At 39.2% G+C, this 17855-nt stretch overlaps 1 protein-coding gene and 1 long non-coding RNA gene across 3 annotated transcripts in view; one reads left to right on the forward strand and one right to left on the reverse strand.

Annotated features, from left to right (window-relative positions):
- LOC129049014 (uncharacterized) overlaps positions 1-15443 on the reverse strand; it is an 80021-nt gene extending 64578 nt beyond the window's left edge. For both annotated transcript variants that reach the window (XR_010141298.1, XR_008511729.2), the window contains exons 1-2: positions 15288-15443; positions 2847-2950 (exon numbers count right to left, since the gene is read on the reverse strand). This is a non-coding gene — a long non-coding RNA (uncharacterized LOC129049014). The remainder of the gene's footprint in view (positions 1-2846; positions 2951-15287) is intronic.
- On the forward strand, positions 10203-17120 carry CCDC190 (coiled-coil domain containing 190). The gene is made up of 4 exons (XM_009241520.4): positions 10203-10403; positions 11751-11949; positions 15650-15773; positions 16057-17120. The coding sequence occupies exons 1-4, from the start codon at positions 10380-10382 to the stop codon at positions 16649-16651; spliced, it is 942 nt and encodes a 313-aa protein (XP_009239795.2). The 5' UTR covers positions 10203-10379; the 3' UTR covers positions 16652-17120.
- The last annotated feature ends 735 nt before the right edge of the window (positions 17121-17855 follow it).

The raw sequence follows: 17855 nt of genomic DNA on the forward strand, positions 1-17855 counted from the left end.
GTGTTCCCACATCCACGCCAACATCTACCTTTTTTTTTTTTTTTTTTTTTTTTGATTATGGCCATTCTTGTAGGAGTAAGGTGGCATCTCATTGTGGTTTTGATTTGCATTTCCCTGATCATTAGTGGTGTTAAGCATTTTTTCATATGTTTGCTGGCCATTTGTATATCTTCTTTTGAGAATTGTCTATTCATGTCCTTAGCCCAATTTTTGATGGGTTTGTTTGGTTTTTTCTTACTGACTTGAGTTTGTTGTAGATTCTGGATATTAGTCCTTTGTCAGATGTATAGATTTCAAAGATGTTCTCCCATTCTGTGGGTTGTCTGTTTGCTGACTGTTCCTTTTGCCATGCAAAAGCTCTTTAGTTTAATTGGGTCCCAGATATTTCTCTTTGTTTTTATTGCATTTGCTTTTGGGTTCTTGGTCATGAAATCCTTGCCTAAGCCAATGCATAGAAGGGTTTTTCCAATGTTATCTTCTAGAATTTTTAGAGTTTCAGGCCTTAGGTTTAAGTCCTTAATCCATCTAGAGTTGATTTTTGTATAAGGTGAGAGATGAGGATCCAGTTTCATACTCCTGCATGTGGTTAGCCAATTATCCTAGCACCATTTGTTGAAAAGGGTGTCCTTTTCCCAGTTTGTGTTTTTATTTGCTTTGTCAAAGATCAGTTGGCTGTAAGTATTTGGGTTTATTTCTGGGTTCTCTATTCTGTTCCATTGGTCTATGTGCCTATTTTTATACCAGTACCATGCTGTTTTGGTGACTATGGCTTTATAGTATAGTTTGAAATCAGGTAGTACGATGCCTCCAGATTTGTGCTTTTTGCTTAGTCTTGCTTTGGCTATGCAGGGTTTTTTGTTGTTGTTCTACATGAATTTTAGAATTGTTTTTTCTAATTCTGTGAAGAATGATGGTGCTTCTCTCTCACAGCTCTTAAGATTCTTTCCTTCCTCTTAACTTTGGATAACCTGATGACAATGTGCCTAGGCAAAGATCTTTTTGTGATGAATTTTCCAGGTGTTCTTTGTACTTCTAATATTTGGATGTCTAGGTCTCTAGAAAGGCCAGGGGAGTTTTCCTCAATTATTCTCCCAAATATGTTTTCCAAGCTTTTAGGATTCTCTTCTTCCTCAAGAACACTGATTATTCTGAAGTTTGGTCATTTAACATAATCCCAGACTTCTTGGAGGCTTAGTTTATATTTTCTTAGTCTTTTTTCTTTGTCTTTGTTGGATTGGGTTAATTCAAAGACCTTGTCTTCAAGCTCTGAATTTCTTTCTTCTACTTGTTCAATTCTATGGCTGAAACTTTGCCGAGCATTTCACATTTCTAAAAGTTTGTCCAAAGTGCCCTGAATTTTTTATTGTTTTTTCTTTAAGCTAGCTATTTCCTTAAATATTTCTTCCTTCACTTCTTGTATCATTTTTTGGATTTCCTTGCATTGGGCTTCACCTTTCTCTGGTCATTCCCTGATTAGCTTAATAACTAACCTCCTGAATTTTTTTTCAGGTAAATCGGATTTCTTCTTGGTTTGGATGCATTGCTGGTGAACTAGTGTGATCTTGGGGGAGTGCTGAAGAGCCTTGTTTTGTCATATTACCAGGGTTGGTTTTCTGGTTCCTTCTCATTTCAGTAGTCTGTCAGAGGGAAGGTCTAGGGTTGAAGCCTGTTGTTCAGATTATTTTGTCTCAAGGGCTGTTCCCTTGATGTAGTACTCTCCCCCTTTTCCTATGGGTGTGACTTCCTGTGAGCCAAACTGCAGTGATTGTTGTCTCTCTTCTGGGTCTAGCCACCCAGCGAGTCTACCCGGCTCCGGGCTAATACTGGGGGTTGTCTACAGAGTGTCCTGTGATGTGAACTGTCTATGGGTCTCTCAGCCATGAATACCAGTGCCTGTTCCAGCGGAGGTGGTGGGGTGCACTGGACCCAGTGAGGGTTCTTAGTTTTGGTTGTTTAATGCTCTATTTTTGTGCTGGTTGGCCTCCTGCCCGAGGTGGCGCTTTCCAGAAAGCATCAGTTGTGGTAGTATCAGGAGGAACTGGCAGTGGGTGGAGCCCTAGAACTCCCAAGATTATATGCCCTTTTTCTTCTGCTATCAGTGTGGGTAGGCAAGGACCATCAGGTGGGGGTGGGGCTAGGCAAGTCTGAGCTCAGACTCTGCTTAGGTGGGTCTCACTGCGGCTGCTGTGGAGGATGGGGGTCAGATTCCCAGGTCAATAGAGTTGTGTACCTAGGATTATGGCTGCCTCTGCTGAGTCACGCAGGTTGTCAGGGAAGTGGGGAGAAACCCAGCAGTCACAGGCCTCACCCAGCTCCCATACAAAATGAAGGGCTAGTCTCCCTCCCACCATGCCCCCCCACCGCAACAGCCCCAAGTCTGTTTCCAGGTGGAGGCTGTAACAGGGTTGAAAACTTGCCCTGGGCTACCGGCTGCTAAAGAAAAGGGCTTGGTTCGTCCCCTACCTGTGGAGTCTGCACACCAGATTTGCGCCCTCCCCTGAGTTCTGACCCTGAGGCGTCTCGCCCCATCCAAGTTGTTAAAAAGTTCAGCTAGACATTTCCCTCTCCCCATGGAGTTCTATCCCCTGCTGCTCTGGCCACCCTCCTGATGGATCCCATGGTGCCAGGCAGGAATGGCGTGCCAGGCAGGAATGGCCTGCTAGGAGACGCAGTGAGCCCCCAGGACCTCTCCACTGCCTCCACCACCCCTGTATTTCACTTGACTCTCCAAACTGACTCAGCTCCAGGTAACTTCTCCCACAAAGAGGCCTTCACTTTCTCCAGTGGGGGTGTGCGTTTGGGAGAGGAGAGTCTCCCTTTCCCACTTCCACAGTTGGGACACTCACAGTATTTGGGGTGTCTCCCGGGTCCTGCAGGAGCAGTCCACTTTCTCCAGAGGGTCTGTGGGTCCTCTTGGGATTGTTGATTTGTTCTGGCAGTTGATCTGGAGCTAAAATTCACAATTGACCACATGAATCTTAATCTATGAAAGTATAACGTTAATGTCTTTACCTTTCTCAGGGTAAAAAAAGAACCTCAGAACAATTAACTGTTCTTATTTTTTGAAAGCTCTGTGCTGTGTTACTTTGAATTAATCATTTTCCAAGTCCCAGTTTTATACATTCAATCTTCATTTAGATGTACCGACATGTTTACCACTTTCTTTGCCCTTCATTCCTTCTTGTATCTTAGTCCTACATCTAGAAACATTTCTTTCTGCTTCAAATACATCCTGCAGCATTTTATTTAGTGGAGACAAACTCTATTTTTTGTTTACTTGTCTGAAAATGACTTTCTTTTACTATGAAATTAAGTTTTTTTTAAAATCAGCTTTACTGAGATATAATTTATATCCATTAAAATTCACAGTTTAAGTCCTTAGGTTGTTGGCTTCGACAAATGTATGCAGCAAGTAATCATCACCTCTGTCTCCCAGGAAAGTTCCTTCATTCCTTTTTGTAATCAGTCTTTATCTATACCTCTCAACCCAGGCAACCACTGATCTGATCTCTGTCATCATAGATTAATTGTGCATGTTATAATATTTCAAATATATGGAATCCACTTCTCTTTTCTATCCAGCCTCTTATCACCAGCATGTTATCTATAAGATTCATTCATGCTTTTGCCCATATCAATGTATTGTTATTTTTATTGCTGAGTGGTATTCCATTGTATGGATGAACTACAATTTATCAGTTCACTTGTTGATGGTCATTTGGGTTGTTTCCAGTTTGAGGCTATTATGAATAAGGCTGCTATACAATATTTCTACACAAATCTTTTTATGAGCACATGCTTTCATTTCTCTTGGTTAAGTATCCAGCAGTGGAAGTGCTGGGTCATATGTAAGTATATGTTGAATTTTGTAAGAAATTGCCAAACTGTTTTCCAAAATGGTCGTATCATTTTATGTTCACAAAACCAATGCATAAAAATCCAGTTGCTCCATATTCTCACCAATACTTGGTTTTACCACTTTTTTTTATTTAAATTGTGCTAATGAGTAAAAAGGGATACCTCGTTGTTGTTGTTTTAAATTTCTAGTAACTAATAACATTAAACATATATTCATTTGTTTATTGGCCATTTGTATATTCTTTTGGATTGTCTATTCAAGTATTTTTTGCATTTTTAAATAGTTATTTGTGTCCTTAATGTTAAGTTGTTGGTGTTATTTAGATATAGATACAGTTTTTTGGTTAGGTTTTTTTGCGTTGTCAATATATTCCAACAGGTTCTTGCTTTCCTTTTGTTTTCCCTCGTAGTGTTTTTTTAAGAACAGAAGGTTTTAATTTTTATTAAGTCAATTTTATCAAATTTTTTCTTTGGTCTTTTTGCCTGCTATATAAGAAATCTTTGCCAAACTCAAGTTACAAAAATTTTCTTTTCTTATTTTTCTTCTAGAAGTTTTGTAGGTTTTGCCTGCATGTTAAGGTATATAATCAATTTTAAAATAATTTTTGTGTAGGGGGTAACATAAAAATTGAAATTTGATTTCTTTTCCACATAGATACCCAATTGTTCCAATACTACTTGTAAAAAGAATATTCTTTCCCCCCATTAAATTATATTGGTGTTTCTTTCTAAAATAAACTGACTAAATGTGTGGGTTTACTTCTAAAGTCTCTTCTCTGTGGTAGTGATCCTACATGTTCACCTTTATACCAACACTACGCAATCTTATTGACTATAGCGTTAGAATAAGTCTTGAATCTGATAATATTAAGTCCTATATAATTTGTTCATTCTTTTCAAAATTATTTTGACTACTGTAAGTCATTTGTATTACCATTTGAATTTTAGAGTCACCTTTATTTGCCAGAAAAAAAAAGTCTGCTAGGGTTTTGATCATGATTAAATCTACGGATAGTTTTTAGAAGAATTGGCAGTCTAAAATACTTAGGATTCTAGCCCATAAACGTGATATATCTCCTCATTTATTTAGGGTTTTTTTGTTTTTTGTTTTTTGAGATGGAGTCTCACTCTTGTCGCCCAGGCTGGAGTGCAGTGGCACCATCTTGGCTCACTGCAACCTCCGCCTCCCAGGTTCAAGCGATTCTTCTGCCTCACCCACCACACCCAGCTAATTTTTGTATTTTTAGTAGAGACGGGGTTTCACCATGTTGGCCAGGCTGGTCTCGATCTCTTAACCTCAGGTGATCCACCTGCCTCAGCTTCCCAAAGAGGTGGGATTACAGGCGTGAGCCACCATGCCTGGCCTATTTAGGTCTTCTTTGATCTCCCTATAAAACATGTTGTAGTTCTATATTTTATTAAATGTATTTCTAAATGTTTTGTGATTCATTATGGTATTTTTAATTTACAATATTTTTATGTTAATATATCTAAACATATTTTGTATATTGATATATTATCATGTGATCTTACTAAAATCACACAAGATGTAAGTGCCTTACTATTTTCTCCACAGAAAATTATGTCATCTGTGAGTAAAGACAATTGTACTTTCCTTTCCAGTCTGTATATCTTTTTCTTGCCTCACTGAAGTAGCTAAGTCCTCTAGTACAATAGTAGATAGAAGTGGTAAGAGTAAATATCTATGCCTTGTTCTAATTCTTTGGGGGTATTTTCTCATTACATATAATGTTTACTGTGGGTTTATTATAGATGCTAATTATCAGGTTGAAGATATTTCCTTCTATTCCTAGTTTGATGAAATTGATATTGGATCTCATGAAATGATTTTTAATTCAAATGATTTTATGGTTCTTGCCTATCTTCTGTTAATATGGTTAAATCATGTTGGTTTTTAAACATCAAATCAACCCTGTGTTACGAAAAAATACATTTCTGTTCTTATAAATTACTTAGCCTTAGGTATTTCATTATAGCAACATGAAACAGAATACACTGTTATTTTAATTTTTCACATGTATTAAAACTTGTTTCATGGGCCACCTGTGGTCTATCTTGATAAATGTTCCTTGTGCACTGGAAAAGAATGAGTATTTTGTTGTTGGGTATAATTAACATTCTATAAATGTTAATTAGGTCAAGTTTGTTGATAATATTGTTTCAATTTCCTTTAGCCTTACTAATTTTCTCTACACTTTTTCAATAACTTGTTGAGAAAAGGATATTGGAGCCACTGACAATAGCTGTGGGTCTGTTGATTCCTCCATGTAATTCTATTTGTTTTTCCTTCCCATATTAGGTGCAAACTATTGTGGATTTTATTATGGATGAATTAATCCCTTTATTATTAAGAAATTACCTCTTTATCACTACTAATATTATTGGCTCTGAACACTATTTTATTTGGGATAAATATAGCTTTCTCTAATTTCTTTTATTTAGTGTTAGCATGGTATATCTTTTTCTATTCATTAACTCTTAACCTATTCATTTGTTCATACTTTACAAAAAGTTTGTTTCTTTGTCAGCATGATACAGTGTGGCCTTGTTATTTTATTTGATCTGAAAATCTCTGCCTTTTAATGGGGCACTGAGACAATTTACATTTATTATGGTTCCTAATATATTTGGGTTTAAAATCTATCATCTTGCCATTTATTTCTTGTTTATCCAAATTGTTCTTTTATTTTCTCTTTCCTATTTTTCTGCTTTATTTCAAAATTTAGTATTTTTTATAATTCAGTTTTATCTGACTTGTTGATTTCTTATAATTCTTTGTTATATTATTTTAGTGGTTGCTTTAGGGTGTAGAGTATACAGCTTTAACTCATTACATTCTACCTTCAAGTCATATTATAATGCTGCAAATATATTATAAGAACCTTATAACAGTAAACTTCCATTTATTCTCACTTGAATTTTGTACTACTGTTCCCATGCTGTTTACATGCTGTAAATCTCACACTATATTTTTCTGTTTTGCTTTGAACAGTTAATTACATTTTAAAGAGATTTATATAACAAGAAAAATAGTCTTTATACTTGCTCATGCAGTTACTATTTCTGGTGCTCTTTATTTCTTTTTGTAGCTTTGGATTTCCATCTGGTGTAATTTTTCTTTTGCCTGAAGAATTACCTTTAACGTTTCTTGAACTGTAGGTCTGTTGTTGAAGAATTATTTAAACTTCTGTGTGACTGAAACATTATTCAATTTTCCTTTGCTCTTGAAGATATTTTTGTTGAGTATAGAATTCTAGGTTGATTTTTTTTCTTTCAGAATCTTAAAAGTTTTGCTCCACTGTCTTCTGGTTTTCATCATTTTTGGTAGGAAGTCTGTGTAATTCTTATTTGTGTTCCTCTGTATGTAATGTATCTTTTTAAATTCGGCTGTTTTTAAGATTATCTCTTTATTACTTTTTTAAATAATTTTATTTTATATACCTTGGAGTAGTTTAACTCATATATCTTTTGCTTGAGATTCATTGAGCTTCTTTTTTTTTTTTTTTTGAGATGGAATCTCACTCTGTCTCACAGGAGTATGATGGCGTGATCTCAGCTCACTGCAACCTCCACCTCCTGGGTTCAAATGATTCTCCTGCCTCAGCCTCCTGAGTAGGTGGGATTACAGGTGCCCACCACCACACCCAGCTAATTTTTGTATTTTTAGTAGAGACAGGGTTTCACCATGTTGGCCAGGCTGGTCTCGAACTCCTGACCTTGTGATCTGCCTGCCTTGGCCTCCCAAAGTGCTGGGATTACAGGCATGAGCCACTGTGCCCAGCCTCATTGAGCTTCTTAGATCTGCTACTCTACCCTGCTAATTCTGGATACCTTGGCCTTTCTGAACTTACACCTTTGTCTCCTCAAGTCAGGAACGACTGCCTGGTTGGTCAATTCTTGTGCTGTGGTCTGGAAACCCTTTCCAGTCAGCTAGCTGTAACAATAATAAGGATTCCCTGGTTTGTCTCCACTCTTTCAGGGATCACCATCGTATCTGACTGATGTCCAGTTTTTTTTAATTTCATGATTTTTTTCTGCTTTTTTAAATTGTTTAATGTAGAAAAGTAAATCTAGTTCCTATTACTCCATCTTTGCTGAAAATCAGGAGCTAACTTTTATTGGACATCTACTATACACGAATTACTTTAAATTCATCATTTCATTCAATTCTGTCAGAAAACCTATGATAAAGTTACTTTTAACCTATTTTACAAATAAAGAAACCAAGGGATAGGACAGTATTAATGACTAAAGTCACATATTCTATAAATGACAGCTTCTTTGATTCCAGATGTGTTTTGACTACAAAAGGATGTGATTCCATGTAAAACAGAGAGAATTATAGAAAACTACATGGATGTGCATTAAAAATCTATTCTGTAAAATTTTATTTTAATCAAAACCACTTTACTGAACAGTTTGAACTATTTCTTTCTCTGGTGGTGGAAGCAAGAACATAATCTGAGAATGATAGCTTTACACTTTCAATCACTATCTTTGCTGATTTTCTTTCTTGTTCCTTAATGATATCCTGGGCAAATTCTACACATTTCTTGCCATTTTGTTTATTTAAAAAAAAAAAAGGTCCATTCTACTTTGAAGCTCCAGTTTCACATATAATTTAAACTCCTCCTCGCTGGACTCCAGGAGGTTTGGAGATGGGAAAGGAGGATTATCTGCTCTATCATTCTTCCTTCTCCAACCCTTGGAGTGGAAAAGGCATGATCTTTGTGTATACCTCCTCTCCCTTGTCTTTTCAACACTAACCATTTTAAGGTCATGGGCTAGGAGAGAATAGAGGAGGCAGAGATCTTCCTATATAACTGCCACATTTGTGATGCTAAGGCATGACTGGTATTTTCCTATCTATTCTTGTGTTCCTATGTTCCCATAGATAGATTTTCCTGTCTATTCTTTGTGTTCCCATGTCCTCTGCTTTCGAGATGTGTGGTTTATGAGGGAGTTCATCTTCACTCACATCCCTTCTGTCTCTGCCTCCTTCTGGCCCCACCTGTGATTCTATTTCCCTTCCAGATGAAGCACTGTCTTCCAAGAAGAGCAATGTGATGACTATGCCATGGTTTCCGCTGCCTCATATAACCCCTCTGCTCCCTCTCATGGTCCTCTCTGGCATTCTCAGAGGGCTGAGAGCAACTAGGATGGCTTTGGCCACCATTCTTTTCCTAGGCACTCCACACTAAGGCTCCTTCTTGCCCTTTAGCCATAGATTATTTCTGCAAGCCTTTCCTCTTCAGTACCCTCTCAAAATGCCGTGCAGGAACCAAGCTTTTCTAAGAAATCCCTCACTATCATCAGCTATAGTGGCAACAAAGGGATGGAATGGGGGCTGCTCTATTGTTCTGCAGTCAACAAGCCTCTAGCTGGGGGTAAGATCCCAATCCCAGTCTCTCCTTGTGTGGCATCTCATTCTCCCAGATAATTTTCTTGGAATCCCATCTCATTCATTTAAATTCTGGAGGTGAGGGAATTACCTCATGAGAAAGGATGGGAAAGGAACTACCTCCCACTGAGAAAATAGCATGCTCTTCCTCCCCGCCACCCCTCGTAATCTCTTTATAATTATTTATTTGCTGGGCAATGATTGTGGTTAGTAGGGCCTGTTTAGCTGCCTGCCTCTCAGTAAACTCTGGGGGGATTATCAGGCCCCAGTGTTGGCAGCTGTATTTAGACTGTGGCATATCAGTGCGTCTTATTTTCAGACAAAGCTCCAAGGCAACAGTAAAAATCCCACTCAGTATCTTGTTATATAAACAATAGCTCTGCTCAGCCTTCTACTGTAGCTGTTCAAAATATGGGCACAAAAGTTGATTTTAATTTTACTTTGCTTAGTGCTGTTTTCACCACTTTGAAAATCTTGATAAGCACCAAAGTGCTCTGAGCATGTGGAAAGGCCTGGGGAAGGTCAGTACGGTGTGCAATAACACATAATAAACAAATTAACTTCTCTCCTGCACGAAGTGTGAACAGTCATGACAGAAAAAACAGGGTGCTTTCTTTTGAGGCTGACCTGGTTTTCAAGAAGTAGGAATGAAGGCTAGGGAAGGGAGGTATGCCAAAGAGAGAAAAAAAAAAAAGGAGAGAAAGGAGGAAAGGGTGGGAGAGAGAGAGATTGAGAACACAGTTAGACACTCCTTGCTTTCATTCCTGGCTCCCATGGACACAGCCGAGAAGGAGCGCTGTGGGCCCCTCTAGGGACAGGCTAGAAGCTGGCAGGCTTCTTTTACCCACAGAGCTATTTAGAGCTCTGGCCTCTCCAGCAGGGATTGGTGCCATGGCCCAAGGAGCCAGCATTCCTGACCAGGGGAGGTAGGGAGGGACGAAGAGAGCTTTCAAGTGTATTTAACATTCTCCTCGCAGCCCTCTCCATCGGTCTCCCTCCGTCCTTTCTCCAAGCACCAGACTCCTAAGTTTACTGAAGAAAAATAAGCTCATTAATCAAGATTCAGCCTGACATAGCTAAAGAAACAAGACATAGTCTCATGGTGAAAACTCTGGATTTGGAGGTAAGTTCTACTGGCCCTGTTCTTTAATAAAAGTTTAGTCTATACTTTAGACTCTAAAACAAGTGCCTTAAAATGCATTTCTTTCCCATGTCCTGACCTTATCTTCCTTTTTAACGTTAAGCTTTTTTTCTGTATTATAATCACCAAACCTCAGCCGGGCGCGGTGGCTCATGCCTGTAATCCCAGCACTTTGGGAGGCCGAGGCAGGCGGATCACGAGGTCAGGAGTTTGAGACCAGCCTGGCCAATATGGCGAAACCCCACCTCGACTAAAAATATAAAAAGTTAGCCAGGCGTGGTGGTATAGGCCTGTAGTCCCAGCTACAAGGGAGGCTGAGGCAGGAGAACCGGTTGAACCCAGGAGGTAGAGGTTGCAGTGAGCTGAGATCACACCACTGCACTCCAGCCTGGACAACAGAGTGAAACTCCGTCTCAAAAAAAAAAAAAATCACCAAACCTTTTATTGACAGCAATCTGTTTATATCCTGAGCACATGTTGTGCTCTTAGCTCTGAGAAAAGTATTATAGAGACTCAAAGGAGAGAAAAATGTGTCCCTACTTAGTGCTATTTAGAGGAGAAAGAAGTAGGTGTGGGCTTAGACATCAGGGTACATGGAGGGAGGAAAGCATCTAAAGTCTGAGAAGATGGGTGAGGACGAGAAGTGGAGCTTTCGCCCAATCTAAGCAGCTTCCCCGGTGTTGCCCAGACTACTCGTCGTGGATGCTGTTCTACTTTATAATCAGGATACCCCAATCTTCCACTTTTCGAGAAAGCCCCTTGAGAGTAGGAACTGTGTCTCATTCACCATTACTCTTAGCTTTTAGCATAGCACCTGGCATACAGTAGGATTACAGGCTAAATGAACCTACACATATGTGAATTAACGAACTGGCATGGTGCGGGAAGGAATGGCTGTGTCCTAAGTTCCTAAATCCTCTCCAGACCTCTGAGCAGCCTCTTTGGGAGCCTTTAAGAAACAGTAAAAGAGGCTTTTCTTATTGGGTGAATAATGCCTGATATATGTAGACTGCCTTTTTTCTCCCAAAGAGTTGTTCTTACACTTCTCACTTGATCTTCATGGAAATCTGACTGGGAGCTGTGTTGGGAGAGCCTATTGTATTGCATCACTATTTTATTGACAGGGAGGCTGAGACTCAGAGGAATGACTACCCTCAATCCTTCTGTGTTACTCTGGAAACTCATTTAACAATAGTGTGATTTCATCTGACTAGGCACCTGTGGTTTCAGAAATACCCAGGTTCAACCACTGATCTCTGATTAAAAGCCGGGGGTCACTATCCCAGTCTCCCATTTATCAGGTTATTTGTGATACCTTATTGTCTCTAGACCATAAAGAAGATGGAGAGGCACATGGTCAGGGGACAATTGTATAAGCATTTTGATTTGGAGAGGAAGAATGCCAAGCAGGCTGAAGCCAGACTGGACCAAAGGCTGCAGAGACTGAAGGATATTTGCCTCTACCATGTGAAATTGCTGACCTGGGAGCAGAGGCAGCTCCAAAAAGAACTGCAGAGGTTGCAGCAAGGTAAGACTTTCAGACTGGGGAGAAGGATGCCCCAGAGGCACAGCAGGACAGCAGGCCCATAACTCCGCTGAGGCCCTTTCAGAGCCCTGAGTGCCAAGACAGCAAGAGCTTTTGATCACAGCCAGGACTTGAGGCTGCCTAACCTTCCTTGTCCCTCCCCTGTCAATTACATAGCTCCCCGCAGCAGCCTACTCATAAGCCTTCTTGAGCTAACATTTCTCAGGCTTCCAGTCACTGCCATCTTTCAAGTTAGCTCTTCCTTGCTTAAATCCTTCATTTTCTACTTTCAAATTTTATTTTTCATTTTGCTTTTCTTTCATTATCTGGGCTGATTTGGTTTCACCCCTTTTTAAATATCTGATCTTTCTCTTTTGGATCTAACAACAATTTATTGAGCAGTTACTCATGTGCAAGTCACTGTCCTAGCCCACTTTATGAAAGTTAAAAAAGAAAAGAAATAAAAAATTTCTCTGAAATTAGTACCTCAGCTTCCTCCAATGTAAAATAAAAGTATTTCCTACCTTATGAAGTTATTTGAGGATTCAGTGAGCACTTGGAATAGTACCAAAACATAAAGAAAGTGCTATATAAGTGCCCACTCTTAGCAATTAAAAATTGTTACACAATTGAAACCCTTCTACTGTCTTTCTTTGTTGAAAATTGTCACAGTTGTACAGTCTGTAGAAACTGGTTCTCCTTTGTTCATCATTAAAATAATTAGATTTTAATATTACTTAAAAATTCACCACAGGAAAGAAATATCTCGGCTCTTGAAGACTACATCCTTTCTTACTGAAGGCAAGTGCCAGAACTCAGGAGTCTGAAATGGACAGACCATGTTCAAGAGGAAGGCCAGGTGCTATAAATGAACATAAAATATTTCAGGTCAACACAGCTTATACATGACATAAAGGCCAAGAGTAATAGCCAAATGTCTAGGCTGGGAATTCTTTCTAACCTCCAGCTTTGGGTTTGAAAGATACTCTGAGCAACTAACTGAACTCCTCTGCTTTCAATTTCCCTGTCTGCAATAAATGGTTAAACCAACCTAGAATGAGAGCTTACATACTGGAAAAGGGTCTTAGAAGCCATTTGGTTGATTCCCACTCTTATTCAAAAAGGACACTGAAGATCAGATGCCTACTCTCAGGAGGGTGTACAAAAGGCCAGGCCCTAGTAAGTGGCTGTCCTGGCTGAGTAAAGAGTTGGGTTGGAAAGAGTATGAATCAGGAGGCAGAAAACTTTGATTCAGGTGCTTCTGCCTCCATGTCCTTTGGGAAGTCATATACTCTCTAAGTCTCAGACTTCTTGACAGTAAAATCGGGGATACAGGAAGGAAGCAATATGTATTAAGTCTCAATATTTCTTAGGCACTGTGCTAGGCAATAGTTTTCCACGATTCATTTAAATGGAATTGTTATTGAGATTCAATGATATGCCAGTGAGTGGATTATTTAAGATGCATGTTGCCAGTCCTTTGAGTCAGCAGGTTAGAAATCAGGCTTAAAAATCCACATTTTTAACTGAGATGATACTAAGGTAGATTATTCTGGGACAGCTGTATTTCAGACCAGACTTTGCAAAACAGCTACTCAGGTAGTCTGGAACGCAAATATGAAAAACCATGGTCTCTGCCCTCAAGGTGCTCATATTTAAATTGGACAGTAGTTCTGCTTATAAAAAATGATGATCAAAACTGCTAATTGAGTTCTTCACAAAGTAGGGCAGGAACATAAAAAGGTTCCTGTGTCTATCAAAGGACTTTAGCTAAGATTTCCCAAAAGACACAGTGTGTGAGCAGAATCTTAGAGGAGGAGAAGAATGGGGGAAAGGGTGGGAAGTTTGTCAGGAGGACGTATGGAATGGGGCCACTCCCAGCAGAAGGAATAGTATGTATAAAGGCACATACATGAGCACTGCTTGCCTCAAATAGCTCAGTACTGCAGGTATGTGACATGGAAGTGGGGAAGAGGAGAAGGTGTAGGTGCAGTTTTCAGAGACAACACAAAATAGCCAATGTCTCCAATCCAATTCAATCATGAATGGCTTCACAGGTCTTGCAAAAGAGTTGAGAGTTCACCCTGTAGGGTTTGAGACTGGTGAAAATTACTTGCTCAAATGTTAAAAAGATCATTCTGGATGCAAAGTTTAAGGTAAAATAGACCTCAGGCTATAGTCAGAGTAGACCTGATAGAATTACAAAGTTCAGGCCATGGTTTCAAGGCCTAAACTAGGGCATCGGTTAGGTGACAAAAATGAGAAGACGAGCATCTCAAGATATTTAGAAAGTAGAATTGTCGGAGCTTTAAGACTAAATATATATCCAAGGGTAAAGAAAACCAGAATCAAAAGTATATTACCTGGCACAAAGTAGGCACTCAAATGAGCTTGTCAAATCTGGTAGCTGGGTGGGCAGAAGTACCATACCTTCACAGAGCGAACGTTGGAGAAACATCAAGTTTCAGAGAAGATATGTTCATTTTTGAACCTATTGGCCCCATAGGTCTAAACTTCAGAAAACAGACCTTGCTGGGAGAAGTAGCTCAAAATCCCTCAATTTATATGGAATAGGTGAAGTTCTTACATGGAAGAAACCCCCATGAAAGACCCCAAGGAGACAGCAAAGGAAGAGAGGCTCACGAATTCTTCCTTGCTCTGATCACTTCACAAAGAAGTGATCATATGAAAGAGTATTAGGATCAATGTGAATTCTAGGTTCCCTAACTGGTCATATTCCGTCTGCTTAGTGCCTACTGACTGAACTGTAGATTTAAAGAGTTCTCTCCCACTAGAGCAAAACTAGTCCAAGACTTTCAACTCTAAATGACCAATTCATGAGATGTCTTAAAAACTAATTGAGTTCTCCATAGCAGCTATGACTGCAAGATGCTAAAACATCAACTCAACAAGTGAAAAGTCCACTTAGTCATGGCTGGCAGTTGCAAACTCACAGGTGGGTAGGAGGTCACATAATTGTGGTGAAGGAGACAATCCACTCACACCCAGTCATTTTGTTTTTGAAAACATTGTGCTTGCCAAGTAAAATGTTCAAAGGAAACCTCCACGGGCTTAGCCAGTTTAAACCTCTGATCTTAGTGTTTCTAAATCCTCTTTAACATATACTAGGCAAACACTGGAAAACTGCTTTAAATTTTCCATTTCCATCTATCACACCAGATCAATCTAATGTGTAATATACACCAAGGTTTATACACATTGGTTCTCTGAAAGCCCAGTTTGCAGAATTATTTTTCTTCTTCTTATATTAGTTTTCTAGGGCTGCCATAACAAAGAACTACAAACCGGGTGCCTTAAACAACAAAAATTTATTGCCTTACATTTCTAGAGTCTAGAAGTTCAAAATCAATACGTCAGACATGTTGGTTCCTTCTGAAAATTGTGAGGGCAGGCTCTGTTTCAGGCCTCTCTCCTTGGCTTACAGATAGATGGCTGTCTTCTCCCTGTGTCTCTTAGTGCTCTCCCTGTGTGTGTCTGTGTGTTCTAAGTTCCTTTCCTTATAAGGACACCGGTAATATAGGATTAGTACCCACCCTAATGACCTCATTTTAATTTTATTTTCTCTGTAAAGACCTTATCTCCAAATAAGGTCCCACCCTGAGGTACTGGGGGTTAGGACTTGAACATAAAAAATTTAAGGACACAATCCAACTCATAACACTTCTTAATTAACTCAAAGCAGAAACCATGAAGAAAAAGTTCTCCTCTTATTTGGGGAATGGAATTCAGAAGAGACCAGAAGATGTTCTCATGTTCTCACCACAGGGAGGACAGAAGCACAGAGCCCCACAGGCTAAGAAGATGAGGTAAGAAATTGATTACTAAACTCATAGGTATGACATTAAGTCCCTCTTCCCAACAACCTCTTTAAACTGTTTCCCTGAAGAAATGCTCCGTTCCCCTTCTTAAGTGAGACACTTTCCCTACATTTCCCACCCCATTGTTACCACTCAGTTTCACCCTCCACCCCATTCCCACCTATATTACCTTGGCTGATACTGAAGGGGGCCACATTCTAATAAGTTGAAAGGTCTAAAGAAGAGCCTCTTTATTGGTTTTCAGAGATCTTTCTTTTATCTCCTTTCTCAGAGCATTGGCAACCCGTATGACCCAAGACACATACAAAAGCAAGTCCCAGGTGCCTCCTTCACATGATGCTGGTCTCAAAGACCCCATGAAGAGCAAAAAGCAGCCACTCTCTCAAAATAACAGAACTGCCTGCTTCATAAAAGAGCAACCAAAAGCCCAAGAGAAAGATTCTGTGAATCCACCTAAGGACATAGACTCCAGCAAGGGCATCTCTGTTCTGTGCCAAAATCAAGAGGTTTCCACCAACACCATAGAACAAGGTCCTAGTTCCAGCCCAGCTAGTGATAGTGGAATGGCATGTGCTGATGAGACCAGATCAAAAGATGTTGCTGTAAATCCAGATGGGAACACTGGAAAACAAATTCCCCCAAATCACATGGAATGTGCAGGAAGCTTCAAGGACGAGTTCACAAAGCCAACCTTCTTAGAGTTGCTTTCAAAGGCCAGAAATGCCCATTATCTCCGGCACAGGGTCCCCCCTGAGTCTGAGAGATTGATTAGCATTGGGGAGATATTTGGGCATGTGGAATCCTCATCGTCCAGGGCAGGAAAGGAGTGTGAAAACAGGGTGCCCTCTAAGTTTCTTCCTCTCTAACCGTTTAACATAGCCTGACAATAACATATGCCATTATTGCTAAGGAAATGTGTTCCTCAAATGACTATATTAAGCAATACAGAGAAAAACAAACAAACATAATTGAATTACAATTTTATTTTAAACTCCATATTATTTTCCAGGAATATAATATTTCTTGAAGGAACAATGCTAATATATGAAAAAGGAGAGGAGGAATGAATCTTCTGAAAATATTTTAAGTGATATGTTTATGATGTCATCAAAAATATGAATATATATTGATGACTGGACTTGGGAAAACAGTAAGAGTCTTGCTTTCAGGGACTTCCTGTTTCCTCTAGAAGATTCTCATGGTGCCACCTGCTGGCAAAACGGCGTAGCTATTCTCTTTGTTTTAGTTTGATATATAGTAGTGGTAGGAATAGGAATGTGATTGTAAATATGTACTGTAACATGGTCTATAAAGAAAATCTGCTCTTTAACCACACCCACGTGCTCTCTTTGGAAGCCCTTTCCTTCTTTCCTTTGTTTACAGATAGCTCCATTTTAGTTTTCACCTTCCCACTTTCAACCTGCTCATATCAAATTTTTTGAATCCTATTGAAAGAAAAATGGGCAATCTTTTCCCTCTCGTATCTTCTAGAATCAAAGGATTTAAAAAACTTTTAAACATCTCCCAACATGCTGTCAAATGCATAGCAGACTCTATCAAAATGATTTCACTGTAAAATGAGAGGTACTAACATTGTTAACAAGTTATTGTTTCAAGTAGGTCTCTATGACTTGGGCTGCACTGTAAAAGAATCGATTAGATTTTGTTTCCCATCCAATGGATCCAAATATCACACTAAAAATAAGTAGCATCATAAGTCATCAGAAAACAATAGCTTTTTGTTAATGCATTTTAAACTTATTGTCTACCTAATGAAGTGTAGAATAAAATCATCACCACTTTTTATCTACACTGACTCTATTAGGAAAACCATCTTGCCCCGTAGATCTCAAAGAAATCATGCCTCTACGGTGGATAAATTCAAATCTTCAGCCCAGTAACAAACTTTAATTCCAGAAGAATAAACTTGAGGGCCTATTTCATATCTGGCATCAATAGTTGATGTAACCCAGCCTGGGATATTTTGATGAAACAAGATTATTTAGCTCAGAAATGATAAAGGATCCCAACCTACTAATATTACAAAGGGCCTGAAATGAAGATTAATTC

The sequence above is a fragment of the Pongo abelii genome, chromosome 1 (genome assembly GCF_028885655.2).
Source record: "Pongo abelii isolate AG06213 chromosome 1, NHGRI_mPonAbe1-v2.0_pri, whole genome shotgun sequence".
NCBI classification, from domain to species: domain Eukaryota; kingdom Metazoa; phylum Chordata; class Mammalia; order Primates; family Hominidae; genus Pongo; species Pongo abelii.